Raw genomic sequence first — 15,669 nt, 5'->3', positions numbered from 1 at the left:
AGCATTTGCTGATGAATATGTCTTCATCATTGACCTCATTACCAAGAAAATATCAAAACCAAGTTTTTAATTTCCTGTATCTTGTACATGAGAAGAAAAAAACAGCAAAAAGTAATTCCAGTGTACTGCAAGAGGCATTGGTATGTCAAGCCTACTGCATAGCCACAGATTTCCAAACCCTTGTCAACTTTCCTGAGTCAAAGACAAAAAATTCAGTTTAAAATATAAAGTGTGATGAGAAAAAGAATTTGATCAGAAAAAATTACTCTGGAAAGTTTTATTACACACTTCCCTTTGCTCACCGATTTTGCCATCTTTGACCTTCACCACAAATTGCCACTGCATTTGAATATTTTGTGAAAAGCATATTAGGAGAGTGAAGGAGGGAAGTGAAACATTAGCCTTGTGATCCCTTCCTTCAAAACACACTTCATCCATTTCAAACTTTTCTCTGTGGACTTGCTAACTTGTTAATCCCTAGACAACTTCTGACAAAACTTTCATGATAGGTGGGACAAGGTATGTCAATTTTATATTGCTAATATTTTATACTCTAAGCTCTCTGGTTAATTTACACATCTTTTTAAAAAAAAAAGACAACAGGATTATATTAGCATTGGGAGGTGTATAATGGAGCTAGGCAGGACAAAAGACCAGTTTCCTATAACAATAACAGTGCTATTTGTGTCTACTAGATTCAACAGTATTTAGCATCATGTACATTGACACTGCCCTGGTTGTGTCATCTGTGTGCTGCCATGCAGTGTTCCTGCAGCTATCTAATTTAGCCAGCAGAGTTGGTATATCTAATTATATTTAACAATTATCTTTTACATGGTAAGAAGTAACAACAACAACAAAAAAGCCCAACAGGATGAATCTGCCATAATTAATTGTTCCCAAAAGAAAAATATCCTGCAGCATTTCTAGATTCCTATATATGCTAATAGTCTATCCCCCAAGACAGACACTTTTATTTGCCTTTAATAACAAATTTAATTTAAAGGGATTAAAATTGCCTGGCTAAGGATACTGATAGACATCTATCAAACACATTTCTGTTTATCAGATTCCCAAGCTGACAGATTTGTATATGCACCCAAGTTAAGCATCTATGAAACAAAATAGAAAATCATTTAATAGGTATCTTGTGGCATCATACTGATTTACCTTAAAAGGGCATAACACTAACCCAGCTAAATGAAAGACAATTCTTATTACACAAAATTAAAGTAACAGTAGTCCGTAGTTTGCTAATCTAAAGCGTGAGTCATCCTCACTTTTCCATGATAAAAGGAATTTGATAAAAGTTAAATTACAGGGACAAGTTTTAGTTCCAGAATATAAGAGCACAGGATAGAAAAAAAGGCGGTAAGTAATTGAAAAAGGGAAGCATCATCCTGTTTTGTCTGAGACTACTTATATTATGAGGGAAACTTGCAACACCACATAGGTGTACTAAGCAACAAATAACATATTTAATGTCAGTGATATAAAGGCAGGCGCACAGTAATTAGTCTTGCTCTCAATTCAGAGCGCCATGAATTTTGGAAAGCTAAAGTAGATTTACTGTCCTTTCCCAGTCATGTACTCTTGATAATGCCTTTCTTTACCAATGTATTTACTGAGAAACTGGGCAGCACTTAATTGTGCTTAGACTTAACAAAGATGATTTTATGGTAACCAAATACCAATGCTTTGGGTCAGAATTAGTGACCTTCACAGTAGATCCAGCAGGTTTCTTAGTTACCATCCTTATTCCCGTCACAGCAGACTGAGGCTATGGCTATCTCTTCTACCTATTTACTTCAAGAGTATTTGTCTTTGTGCAGTACACATCTTTTGGGTGACAGACTGTCACATCCAAGAGCTGGTTTCAGAAGTGACCTTCTTGTGGCATTGGATAATTTCTTTAAACCAACAATGTTGCTCTATGCAAGTAGTGCCCCTGCTTGCTGGAGGTCAGGTGACTTCATTCAGGTCCTCCATTCTCTGCTCAGACAAGAATGTGCCATGCTAACTCAAACTAAACGGTCAAATGGTTAGTTCGTCCTATTTTGCCAAAAACAAATTGCCATGCATTTTCACTCCAACAGAGTGACAGAAACAAACAGCTGGGGTTACAGCTTTGTAACGGATGCCTTTGACTGCCCTGAGGGTTTGCAGAGTGAATATTTACCAACAGCGTTTGCTTAGTTTTGTTTAAATGAAAGCAAACAAGTTAGGAAATTCACATCAGCAATTGGCCCGCTTGCTAATACTGAACAAATAATAAAGCACTGCGTCCAAGACAGGCATATTCAAATTCATTTCCTGAAAAAATTGCCTTTTGCTGATCTTCACCAGATCTTGGTTGTAAAAGAATGAACACCAGTGAATGTTAAGTTCTCTGAGAAATGTGACTCTGGCTGTCCCAAGGATGCCTAAATTAGGTTTGAATTTTCTGCAGAAATTTCAGCTAGCAAGACAAAATTATGGCAGATGGGTTCACAAAAAAATATTTGAGGATGAGACTTTTTTCTTTTTTAAATCCAAAATTTATGGCACAAACTCAAGACAGAAAACTTGGCTTTAATGCCACTCAGTGCCCAAAGAGATTTTGAACTAAATCCCTGAGAAGAATGCCCTAATTTCTGTAGGGTGGAAGCTGAGCATTTCCAGTCCCCCTGTTGATATGCTCCAGTGTTTATAAAATACATTCACACATGGGCTTTTTTTTTTCTTTTTTTCATTGCAGATACTGAAATTCAGCTGGTTTATAACCCAGATGAACATCCAAACCATTACTTACCAACTGTGTAAGATAGGAAGTACTTAAATTCAGTATGATCAGAAAAAAACAATTGCCAGTTGTTCCATTATGATCAAAAATGTAGAAAAAAATGCCCAGAATTCCTGTTTATCTACTGAACCCAGGACTGTAGCTCAGATCCAGAAATTAGTTAGGACTACAGGCAAGTCCTGCACCAGACCTAAACAATCAGTATGATTTAGAAGATACCCTCTCACAGAACAGAATATTATTTCAACAGTGCTTGGTAATTTCTGTGGTGATAAAGGCTCAACATTGGGAGGTACTATCTGCTGGCAAATAGAGATAGTATCTTTTGAAATCTTCTCCCTTGAATTTTGTCTCCCAAATGATGTATTATACTCCCTTATTGTTCTACTAGTATTTGATTAGCTTTGGGGTAATGTCAGCTTGCCTCTGCTTCAATAGCTTTGTCTAAAACCTTGAATTATCTTTCCTAGTTCCCTCAGAAAGCTATTTCCTAACTAATGCGGTTTATTAATCTGCTGCATTTCTGGCAAAGCAAGCAGAATATTAAGTGGGATACTTCAGCAGCATCTGGCATTACAAAATATCTGGGAAATACTTGAAGTTGCTCTGAACCATAACATCTTTTCCTCAGCTTTTTCACTGCAGAGCACAGTAAACTTGGCCTCCATTATGGTGTTTCAGTGGAATCTCAGAACAAAACAAAAGCTAGAAACCTGGAACATGTACCATGATTTTCCAGTGTCTATTAGTTTAGTCCATGTATTTCTACTCTAAAATGCATATGGGGTGGGAACGCATTACTGTGTTTTTAAGTCTCATGGGTAAAAATATTCCTTTAAGAAATTTTTTGGCTAAGCTATGGTCCTGTGCTCAGACAAGTCAAATGCTGGAGAAATGATCCAAGGAAATCTAGTCTTGGGGCATAACATAATACTGTTTGCTTACATAAATGCAAGTCTTATAAAAGCCAAGTCTTTCTGACAGAAACACAGTGAAGGATTTCAGCTTTGTTTAGACATCAGTTTTTCTCTCTCCAGAAAATTTAACCATCTGCATAAAGCACAGTCATTGCACACCCCAGCCCTCTCCAAAAAGAAGTTTGCAAGATACTGACTTCACTGCCAGCCCCTTCCCCTTCCCAGGAGTAAGCACACACAGTTACTTATATATTTACTCTGATTGTATCTCAGCCTACTGGTGCAATACCGCACCAGTGCAAACCCATGAAACATTTCCTGAAACTAGGCAGTTCACCCTTGCAGCTTGGGAAATACCAACATGTGACCCGTGGGAAAAGCATGTATAAGCAGAATAAAAAATTAGAGGAATAACGAACACCAAAAAAAACCCCAACCCAACCAAAAAACCAAACCCAACCCACCCAAGAATCAAGAATACATTTGTTTGGCGGTCAGCTGGTGGCATTGGCCTGCTAGACCTCCATTCATCCATCTACAGCTGATATACATCAGCGTTAAGACTTCGAGAAGTTTCACTTTTTAGGTTATTCGTCCAACAAACCAACTATCATCACATTATAGAAGTATTTTATATGGATCGGTAGTGAAATATCAAAAGTTTCCATGAAGCAGTCAAATAACAGGTGCTTTCATCCTACCTTAATAAGATGAGTCTGTCTCTTTCTTCATCTTCTGTGTTGTTTTCCTGTGTAGAGAAAAGAAACAAAATGTACAAGGCTGGATTTCAATTCAAGACCAGCTTGGTCCACTGTTCATTTGTGCTGTTCTTGTCTATTTTCAGGAGGATAAACACTTCTTGCTCATTTAAGTGTTTGTAATTTTCTTGTCATAGTCAAGATTGCACCCTATCATTTTCTAGCTAGCAGCCCAAGTGAGGGAGCTGGAAATTCTTAACACAATCCTAATAGAAACAGCTGGAAAAACCAGCACCTTTAAAATATTAAAATACGATTTTTGAATGACCACTAAATTAGGGGCACTTTTCCACATATGATAAAGCAACAACTCAGTAGGAACAGAAATAAAGGAAAAGTGTACTAAAAAAATACTTAGATCATAAAGCATACCAGTACACAGCACTTCCTTCAAAAGGAGGAAAACAAAAAAAGAGGAGGAAGAAAAAAAAGCCTGTTTGGGCAATGAAAGGTGTTGGTTTTTATTTTCTGTTTACTATTATACAATGGTAATAAACCCAAACCAACACGGAGACCTCAGCTTGGATTCAGAAGAATACTTTCCCAAGCCCAAACTTTCTGTAGCCTGAGTGCAGTCATCTCTGCTTCATGAGAAAGCTTGGCTCTGCAGCTTTTCACATTGATGTGATGTATTCCATATACTAAATTCCCTTCTGCTCAGGGTACCTGCAATTTTACACAATTTAAGAGCTATGATAACCCTATAATTAGTAAACATTGTGGCAAACAGAAGATACAAATTTAAAACAGTAAGAGCTCTTAGCTGAATATGGGAGGCATCTACAAGAAACACCAAAGTAGCCAAATGGGAAGGATTTTAAAAGACTCTCCCCAAACCAGCTGGAGCTTTTGTCATTTAAGACTGAACTAAGTTTCAGCTTTGAAAGACCTCAGTGGTACTATTTTAGTTTATTTTAAGAGATAATAGAGTTTTGAATCAGATCTTTTGTTACCTGGACTCCAGACAGTTAGCGACATAATTGGAAACTGGAAAAACTATTCTGGCTTTGCTACCCTTTTCACGTTTTATCCTTTCATCCCTTGTGATTTTTTCTGCCTCAGTGCTATATCCTAATCTAGAAAATTAGGACATGACAAATATTCACCAGTTTGTAGTATAGACAGAAAAGTGTTACTGTAATTACATCCATCATGTAGTTATCATGTAGTAACAAAACAGCCACTACATACCTAATCAGAGCTACCCAGTAAGAACTTGTCATGCAGAAAAAGTGATCAAGCAACCTTCTATTAACTCAAGACTCAAGCAACCTTACAATAATTACCATAAAAATGGAAAACTTCTGATTTAGGCCCTAAGTCAGGCAAACACTTATGCACGTGCTTAACTTTAAGAACTTAAATATGCTAAGCACTTGCTAAGTAGGTTGGCAAGCACTGAACTGCCTTGTTAAATAAAGCAAGACCTAAATCTTACACACACACACAAAGCAGTTAGTGCCTGCCAAGACGAATTTCACGCATAGCACTGAACTACACAATTTCCTTCATTTACGTTACTAACACTAATAATGCTCTGGTATAAAGGAAGATGATGAGCTCAACAGCTAGGTCAATGGTTCAGCATGTGAGAATGCCCACCTGGAACCCCAAGTCTTTTTGCTTTCTTTCTTTGCTCTCCTCCCCTAATACATGCATATAGTTCCCAGTTTCACTATAAATTTCCCTGACTGTAAATAAGGAATTGCAGTTTTTTAATCATGATCACCAAATGTGCTGGTTCTCACTTTTCAGCACCATAATGTGCTGGATTTACCAACCAATACACCTGTCTGAATAACGCAGACACTCTGGGACAAGGGAAACTACTGTTGCTCAGATGGTTAGGACCTCCTGAGGTCTCTTCTACCCTGAGTTATTCTACAATCCTAAACCAGTCAGTTCCCATAGTTCTGTGGCTGCAGTACTCTCTCAGGATGGGAAAGCTAGGTTCAATTTCTGCGTCTTCCCAGGAGTGTACCCTAACCACTGAAAACTCCAGTGGGTGAGTGCATTTCATCCCACTTGATGCAGCTGCTTTATTTTATTCAGGCCTTGGTCCAATATTTTGTTTAACATCTGGGGACTGAACCTAGGCCTCCCTCTTCCTCTGCAGTGACTACCATTCCCTAGGTTTAAGAGTCAGCATTATTTTTGTTCAAACTCCCTCTAGGGTGATCAGCTTTTAATTATTGCATGGTCTTCACTGGAACCTTTTGAACAAGGGGTACTGTTTTCTTCCTGAACTTTACAATATGAGCAAAGAAAATATACTCTCTTTAGAAGTGGCACAGCTATGAACAATAGAGAGCACACACAGCTTCATTGTTTACTTCACTATACCTTAAATATATGTAACTGTATGTAACTGGTTTTTAATTGCACATGGATTTCTGCATAAGAACAAGGATTTCTCCAGGGATCTTTGCAGTTACTTAGTGTAAGAAATTGCTCTAATTAACAACTGTTTCAACAATTTAAAAATGCATCCTTTGCAGCCAAGGAGTCTGGAGCTACAGAAAAAGAGAACAGGTCTGCAAAATAAATACACTGTGTATCTGACAAAGACACGCAAGCACATCGAATTTTTTTTTTTTTCTTTCCTTCTTAGAGTTAAGCTTTGGCTCTAGATTTTTGGACTTCTTCCACTAATAGCTAAACCACTGCAGGATGGTTCACAAAGCTATTGCATATTGCATTTGACCAAGTTGGTATTTGAGTGGAGGATAAAATATGCCAAAGAGAAGCCACTTGTTTGACAGTACCTAAGGCTATTTTAAGTAAAAAAACCTGCAATGTAAAAGGTTAATTTCAATCAGTACACTGAGGCAGTATATAATAAAACTTTCACACTTTCTATAAATGCAAGTTTTGTAATACAAGTGAACTTTCCAAGCTCCTTTGAAAATGCAAGTCACTAAATAAGTACTAAGGGGAAATTTTTGATCTGAAGGTTGTATAGTAATTACTTTACCTACTCTTGACCAATCACAAAGAAAGAAATATTGAAAGGTGTCAGGAGTTTTAATTTTGGAGAGATTCAGGGGAGTCTACTGTAAATTAAAGGGTCTCTCTCCAGCAGTTCTGCATGTTTCCCACTACTGGCCCTACGTAAAAGTGTTCTTCATCCACGCACCTTTCTCCAAGAAGCATCTCCCTTTTCTGACAACGTGGCAGAAGGCCAGCAGAGAACATGCTCCTGCTTTGAATGTTGCCATTGGGGACACATTTCTCCAGAATTTAGTAATACAAAAAACCCCAAAGGTAGCCCCAAACTCATCCTCTCCAGTGGCAGGAATATTTAAACCTAAGGCAGTACTTTTCCAAAATGCACACCCTTATAACCCATCATCTTCCCCACGGTGTTTTGGACATAACGCCTTGAATTTGTTTTGCTAAACTTTGCTATGACAAATATTTTTCTGGCTTCCTATTAAAAGAAAGTAATCATAAAAGCAATGTTGGGAGAGAAGATATAACACAAAGTCTCAAAGAAAGGTTGCACATACCACTGAATACAGTATCTCAAAATTCACAGCAGAATGAGCTGCTGTGAGCAAACCCATGTGATAATTTATAAAACATAACTTTTGAGGATCACCTGCTACAGGTATAAAATAAAATTGGCTTCTTATAGGTACAGTAAACCTGAGTCAATATCTGGCATTGCTTGGTTCAGCTACTCTCCAGCTATCTTCACACTTCCAAGAACAAGGAGCTAGAATTTGCATTCAAAGTATGAACTGAGCTCAACAATATATGTATCCATTTACAATTATTTTATATATGCATCTTCTCCAAGTATGTAATATAAAAAATCACTATAAACTTCAGTTTCCTTTTTCTTTTATTGAAATTATACTGTAATGCCCAGTAACAGTTATAGATGTTTAGTTTTAGTACTCTCATTCAAAGTTATTTCATTATTATATGTGATAGCCATTTAATAATCTGAGGTCATATAGCCTCAAGAATGTACTAAATAAATCAGCCATGGTAATAATATGTGCTTCACCAACAAGACTCTTTGAACTGAATTATTTTAGTATGAAAGAAAGTGAAGTATATCTTACAGCTGTAACCTATGTACTTTACTACTCAAGGCCAGAGCAGATAAGTCTAGCTTTTCTAGAATTATAATGAAATACCAATTTGCTGCAGCCTGAGTTTATCTCAGCTGACAAAAATTTAATGGCATATTGTTATTTTTAATTAGGCAGATGGTTTGTGAAAACACACACATACCAAAATTCTAAAATGTTTATTCATTTAACAGAAACAGTCAGTTTCAACTTCAAAAACCTCACTCAGAGAGTCGGTAAAATCTAGGCATCATCCACTGCGTTATCAAGTAACTCTTGAAACTGATCTAACTGTGAATTCAGCATTTCTCCTCATGGATGCATGCGAGCAGGATGATTTGTGAGCAGGATGATACATGCTAAAGTCCTAAAAAAGGCTTTATCATTACCATGATTAAACACTTCTATAATAATTTTTCCAATTTTTTCTTGTTCTATTTGATGCATATTAAAACTTCAGTTTAGATATATGTTACCTTACCACTCTGGCCTCGTTCCTTACTCCCTGCCCAAACTCAGACCTGCAATATGGAACACTGCAATGCCACTTCACTGTAGTGCTCGGAAAGCATCTTTTGAGGGTTTACTTTCTCCACCAGGATTCATTAATTGCAGCATGCTAGCACCTCTAGCTCTTCATAGACTTGTAATGAGAAGCTTTCAAATGTCTGCTGCACAGTAGCTTTATAATTAAACCTGTACAAGGACGAAGTTTGTCCTGTTCAGTTACTCTTCAAGCTGGCCTGAAAGTCAGGTTACTACCTACCTCAAATCTCAGCTGACACATTGCCTCACAGGACACAATTGTTTTGGTACACTGCGTGCAAGACAGACAAATGTTTTGAGGATGCAGGATTTCTAACGCTTCCCTTGTAGTCTCTTTTCAACAGTTCTTGCTAGTATCTCACCTATAAGCTTCAGAACTGATTTGTCTTATTGTGCTCATTAGCACAATGTAACTGACTTTCCTGAAGCAAGGAGCAGAAAGAGGATGTATTTCATTACTAGTCCAGTTTTTGTGAACCGAAAACATGGGCAACTGCAATAGTGTCAGGGCTAATTTATTTTTGAACACCATAAATCAAACTCTAATTTGGGAAGCCTGTAACTAAACGAAACATTAAGCCTGTTAGCAATAGTCTAGTGCAGCCTAGTTTGGGAGGGGGACATAGAAATTATTTGGAAGCAAATTTTGTTGCTTAAAAAAAAATAAATCACACAGTATTTGGGAGTGGACATCACACAGAGAAAAGAGTCTGGGATAGAGCATGCTCCAACCCCACAGATTTTGCAAGGCATTGCAATGTCTGTCAACTTTTCCACCTTTGAGAAACCCTTAAACTACTTCTGGAAGAAAATCCAAGTCCTCTCTGCTCTCCTTCATATGCCACAGTTAATTACCAAAACGCCATGAAAGCCTGTCAGTGCTCTCCATGCAGGTATGCAATGCTACCAAAGTTCCTTCTTTAAAGAAAAGCAGTTTTAACCTGCTGGGCATTTTAAACACCACCTTCATCACTAGACTACAGCTGTGCAGCTGCATTTACATCTCCCTCCCTCCCTTCCTCTTATTTCCTTACATTATTTTCACGGTCAATCACACCCCACAGAGCTCAAGCAATGTAGCAGCTGTTGTGAGTGGGGTGCCAGACCAGCAGCTTATCGAGCAAGTTGTCTCAGCAGGTTGACAATCATCTGGGATATTGATACTTCCCAGCACACTTGACCTGCTTGGTGGTGGAAAACAGGAGCAAAAAGGGAGCATGGCTAAAGTCAAATCCCAAGAAACATATAAATTCAAATTTTACAGTTATTCTTGTAACTTCTTTTCACAGCAATAAAGAGTGAGAGAGACTATTTCTTTTCCTGTGAAAATGAAAGACTACACCCTTCTGCACAACGCCTTCTTGGAACACATACCGTTGATGAGCAGATAAGAGAAAATTAGAACTACATTCACAGCTGTTTGTTACTATTTAAGTTAAATAACGGAGGGCAGAAAAGAGTCAGTCCCAGATGGTGGCATGTAGGGAAAACCATACTGCTACATTAAAGATGTGCTTTTAATTAACTTCTATCTGAATGATTATAATTAAAGATTTTACCACAGGTGCTCTTAGAATAATTATCTTCTATTTCCTTGCACAGTGCACATTCCCAGGAAATGGGAATCGAGACTATTTCTTAATTTACAAACTTTCTCAATCATTTTAAAATTTATTGGTTTTTAATTGTTTTATTATTGAGGTTTTCTTTGTGCTTTTTTGGCCCCTTTCAGATTCCTATAGGCTTTTTCAAGACCTCAGAAATGTCTTTCAGGTGGTCAGGTGCAATTCTGAGCAATTAAAAAAATATGGGTTGCATTTTATTACGTTTGGATCCAAGAAAACCAGTTCATACAGAGAGTTATAAATTTACTTTTGTACTTGGGAATAAATGGTTCATTTTTGTCACTGGTGCTGCACATATGGCACTAATTTCCTTCAGTTTTGTTCTGGAGATTGATATCTCCTTTACTGTTGCATTTGTGTATAGGTCTTAGCAAATTACCTTGTTGCACATCAACCGTTACAATGTGTACTGAATACAAAAGATTGAGTAGCCATCCTGATTTGTGCAGGTCAATAGTGATTCCTTCGTTTCCTACTAACAATTCCATAGATAGTAGAAAAACATATTGTGAACTGGCAATTAGAAAACATAGGCCAAGAAAAATATGCTCCTGCCTCATCTGCACTGCAAAGATACATTGGGTCGCATTTTCTCCCTGTGGATTTGAAATTCATAGTTCATAATTTTATTATGATAGAAAGTTATAGAGAGGGCTGAAGATAGGATTTCATGAAGGAAGAAGAATAATGCACAAAGGAGAATGATTTAAGGCAGAGAATCCTGCCCCCTCTTGCATTATTTCCTGCCACATCTGCAGCAGTTCTTAGTATGCAAGAGTACGTTCTGAAATTCTTCTTAACTATATCTTCCAGTCTAGGGAAAACAAACAACAATAACCCAAGAAAAAGCAGGATCATTCATCTTTTCCTTATGTTTATCTCTGATGATGTTATCTTTATACTGAAATAATATTAAGCCAGAGGCAGTCTTAAGAAACTGAAGAGACCTTTGAAGTAGCACCTCCTGAGACAAAGCAATCAAAATGGCATACATGTGCATTTCAGTTTAACAGATAGAAACTAAGGTGCTAATATCACATTCACAGAGCTATCAGTGTTCAGGCCAGCTAAGAAGCCATTGGGGAAGAGAGGTCCCCACTTTCTCCCATCAGTGTACATCAGGCAAGTACTGGATACATGGATGCATGAGGGTGTGGGCTCACCTACACGTGACACAGCACTGGAGATATTGACCTTCCAGCCACAAGTTCTCATTTAATACACTCATTCAATATAAGTGTGCAAGAAAGATTTTAAAGGGCATTATAGAAGTTATGACATTGTAAATCTAATGCCATCTAATGCCTCCATTACAGCCTTCTCCAACAACCCCCCAAAAAGGTAGTCTATATATGACCATATAAAACAATTCAGCTGCTCCTATGGCTATTTTAATAAAAATCTGATAGCAACTAATGCTAGAAATCCAATTATTGCCGAGTAAGTCACCTCAGCCACCTTATGCCTTTTAGTTTTGGCTTCTTCTTTAAGGAAATTGACAGACAAAGAATTGAGAAACAATATTTCCATTCTGTCGGTATTTAGAAGTAAATAGAGAAAAGAGAACTTTCCATAAGTCCCCACTTGGGACTCCAACTCCTCTTTTCTTTCATTAGACGCCCTCCCCAAAATTGAGTATCTGGCTGTAACTAGATAAAAATTAAGCCTTCTCTGAAATAAACTTTGGGATTTCTGTGTGTCAGCTTTCAAAGACAGGCAGAAACATTCACTGTCTATTTATTTAAACTCCTATCCAGAGTAAGACCTTGTTACTGTTGGCTCTTACCATGCAAGCCTAGAGCATAAAGCAGTTTCTGCCAAGAAACACTGAGATTCTTCCTTGTAGAGTAATTCCCAAGCTTCTGACTCTCTTGTTCCCACAGTGCTTCATTAGCTGAAGAACTGAATAAAATTGGTTCTGTTTATGTAAGAACAGATATTAATAGAGTCCATGCTCATTTCCGTTGCAAGCCATGCAAGGACATACAAAATGACAAATTTAGTTAACACATAGGTGAAACCCGTCTGCTAAGCAGCCACTGAGGTGAGTAGGATTAAGATGGAAAATAGAAATTTCACTGGGGATTGATTCTGGAGGTGCAAGTGGGTGATAAAGAGACAGAAATCACATTGAAATTAATTACTAGGTCTATATTTCAAGAATTTTAAAGTTTAGCCCTACAGAGCCTACATTCCACCCACATTTTATCAGTATTATCTTCCATCTTGCTCAGTGTTTGCTAGAGGAAAGACGTATTTAGTGCACTAAACAAAGTGATACAGAACTCAAGAGCAGATCTGCTGAACAGTCTGTCCCTACCTGTAGACCCCATTCTGAGTGCTTCTCCTTATTCCAGTGAGGATATTTGCCTGAGATATGTATGAACCATTTCAGCAGTACCCCTGCTTATCCAAAACTCTTATGGTCAAGTTTCACTCCACCTTTTCTTTGCTTATACTGAGAAACAAGGGAAGGAGAAGAAATCAAAGCTTACAGTCAATGATGGGGTTTAACCTTTCCACTGTCCACTAAACAACGTGGCTCAAATATCTCTCCCTGACTACTGCCAGCAGCTTCATGGCTTATCTACTCTGCTCACAGAAACAGCAAGTCTTCCAGCACAAACATCCCAGAGTAGCATTACATTTGGTCCGACAAACAAGAGGGGGAATACAAAGGCTGTAAAGAAGAAGCATCCCTACTTTTCACTCACTTCTGGGTAGTGTACAAGAGATGGTTATGAGTCAGTTTTCTCCCACAGGATGGGGAAGGGAAGGAAAGGAAGGATGAACAATAAGTACCTGAAGACAAGTTTTGACAAGGCATGAGAAGCAAAATACAATGGTAAGTGCCTCTCTGCAACAAAGTGCTGCATTCCCAAACCAGAACAGCATTAGCTAATGTTGCCTGAGATACCCTAAACATCCAGCCACCTATACTCTAAAGATGCCACATGTCTACAGAAGAACCTACCACCAACATACCATCGACTATAGGAACAGCCTAAAAATACTGTAAACTACAGAAATCAGAAGAAATTATGGCTTGTGAAAAAAAGCTTTCACAATACGTTCTATGGTAGAGTAAAACAACCTGCTATTGGCACATCTCAGACTTTTAATAAGTCTTTCCTCTTTACTAAGATTGCTAGCAACTGTATGTAACTGGTGTCAAGCTCTCCACATGCTCACACATTGGGCTGTCCAGTTGATAGGCAAGGTCTTTGTTCTGAACGCCTACGGAGACATTGCAAGCAGTGCTTTGTGTAAAAGAAGTGCTGTCACTGCCTGGAAAATAGCTCATGCAGACAGACAACTTGGAGACATGGCAACTATTTGGCTTCTCAAGAATGACAAGGAGCCAACACACAATACTTATTTTATATTCAAATCCAAATGAATCCCATCCCAAAGTAAGTGTTTTTAGAATGTTTGAGGAAGGCCTCCAGCACGCACAGATTTTTAGAATATATGTTGACATTCTGTAGGGCGATCCAGGAAATGTAACTTGAGCCAGAGCTGCCAGGGAAATCCAGCTCTCTTTAACATGCAAGCTCACAGAGCAGCTAAGAAGGAAAACCGAGACGTTGTGGAAGAGATTTAAGTTCTGAGGCAGGACGTGCACTGCCACTGCGTTGTGGCAAGAAGTGTAAAATAGGTAGCTAATGAAAAAGGATCTGTGGAAAAAAAGAAGGAGAGTGAAAAAAAACAAAATGCTGCAAAACTGTCTGCACTCTTTCAGATTAATCCTGATAACATTGTCATAATTTCTTCCTTTTCTAATTTATCTTTTTTGTTGAAAGAGCTAAAAAAGAACAAAAATTTCTACACAAACTCAGAGAGAGATACTAGCAGTAAGGCTGAGGCCAGAGAAGCTACCTTGGCTTACTTGACTTAATTACAAAGATTTTTATAGGGGACCATCAATACATAATTCAAGCAATGTAGCACAGACAGAGAATGACAAAACAGGAAAAAAAAATGTGAACCACATAAAAAACATTAGAGCAAAGAGTCAGATTTTAAAGGATGTTTGAAAAGCTTAAGAGTTGTAATGGGTATATTTAAGCTGTCTTCAGATGTTCGGTATCTAAAAGCATGAACATTTTAAAGTGACATGTTGGTAAAATTCTCCCTTTGCCCTATTTCTCAGCATCAGTCCGACTTTGTCCATTCACCAGTTGTGGAGTGTGTCTAATGGTTCTAATGAGGATATAAATACATCTTTGGGCCAGCATTAACACAAGTACAGAAACATCCCAGGTCCAAGCGCAACAGTGCACAGAGGGTGTCTGTCCTATTCCGCATCTCTTACTTACTAAGCACAAGCAAAGCAGAGCTGAGACAGAGGGTTTAACAGGAGAAGGAAATACATACTCTGCTTGCTCTCTTCCTTCTGTTGTGATACATTTTCTCTCCTCCTTTTGTGCAAGAAGAGAACAGTGGGGATTGGTATTTTTATTATGAAGTTCTGAACTTACATCCATTGAACACAGACGAAAGTGATGTTAACCATCAGTTCCCGACGTTCATCCTCACTGAAAGCAGAAGCACATCGGTAAGAACAGTGTATTCGCACTGACAGCATCATCGTGCTGAGAACTGAGTGGGAAAGCAAATCTCTGAGATTTGGTCGTACTAGTTCAATGAGACACGTTCTCAGTCCAGTTTTGATGAGAAATTCCATCAAGGATATAATAAATACTTCCCAGATAAGCCTTATCAAACCTTGCATACAGCCATACTCAGTTTCTGCTTTGATGAATTGATATATCCCACCTAAAAACAGGCCTGGCTGAAAAACTGCCTATCTTTGACCCACAGTGATCAAGCAAAAATCATGTGGTAGGGAGCACTGAGTAAGCACAAGCTTAACAGAGCTACTGAGATAGCAGGTATGCACTTCCATGTCTGCCTTCACAGAAGTGAAGGAGAAGTCTCAGAAAACCTTCAGCAGAG

At 38.1% G+C, this 15,669-nt stretch overlaps 1 protein-coding gene across 1 annotated transcript in view; it reads right to left on the bottom strand.

Moving 5' to 3' along the window:
- The window catches only part of FAM13C (family with sequence similarity 13 member C), a 135,000-nt gene that overhangs the window by 97,153 nt on the left and 22,178 nt on the right, over nucleotides 1–15,669 (bottom strand). Inside the window, exon 6 of the mRNA XM_075025521.1 lies at nucleotides 4,401–4,447. Within this exon, the coding sequence (XP_074881622.1) occupies nucleotides 4,401–4,447 (47 nt within the window). The remainder of the gene's footprint in view (nucleotides 1–4,400; nucleotides 4,448–15,669) is intronic.

This window comes from Buteo buteo, chromosome 4 (genome assembly GCF_964188355.1).
Source record: "Buteo buteo chromosome 4, bButBut1.hap1.1, whole genome shotgun sequence".
In the NCBI taxonomy this organism is placed as follows: domain Eukaryota; kingdom Metazoa; phylum Chordata; class Aves; order Accipitriformes; family Accipitridae; genus Buteo; species Buteo buteo.
The sequence above is the reverse complement of the archived record's forward strand: the minus strand, read 5'-3'. Positions and strand labels throughout refer to the sequence as shown.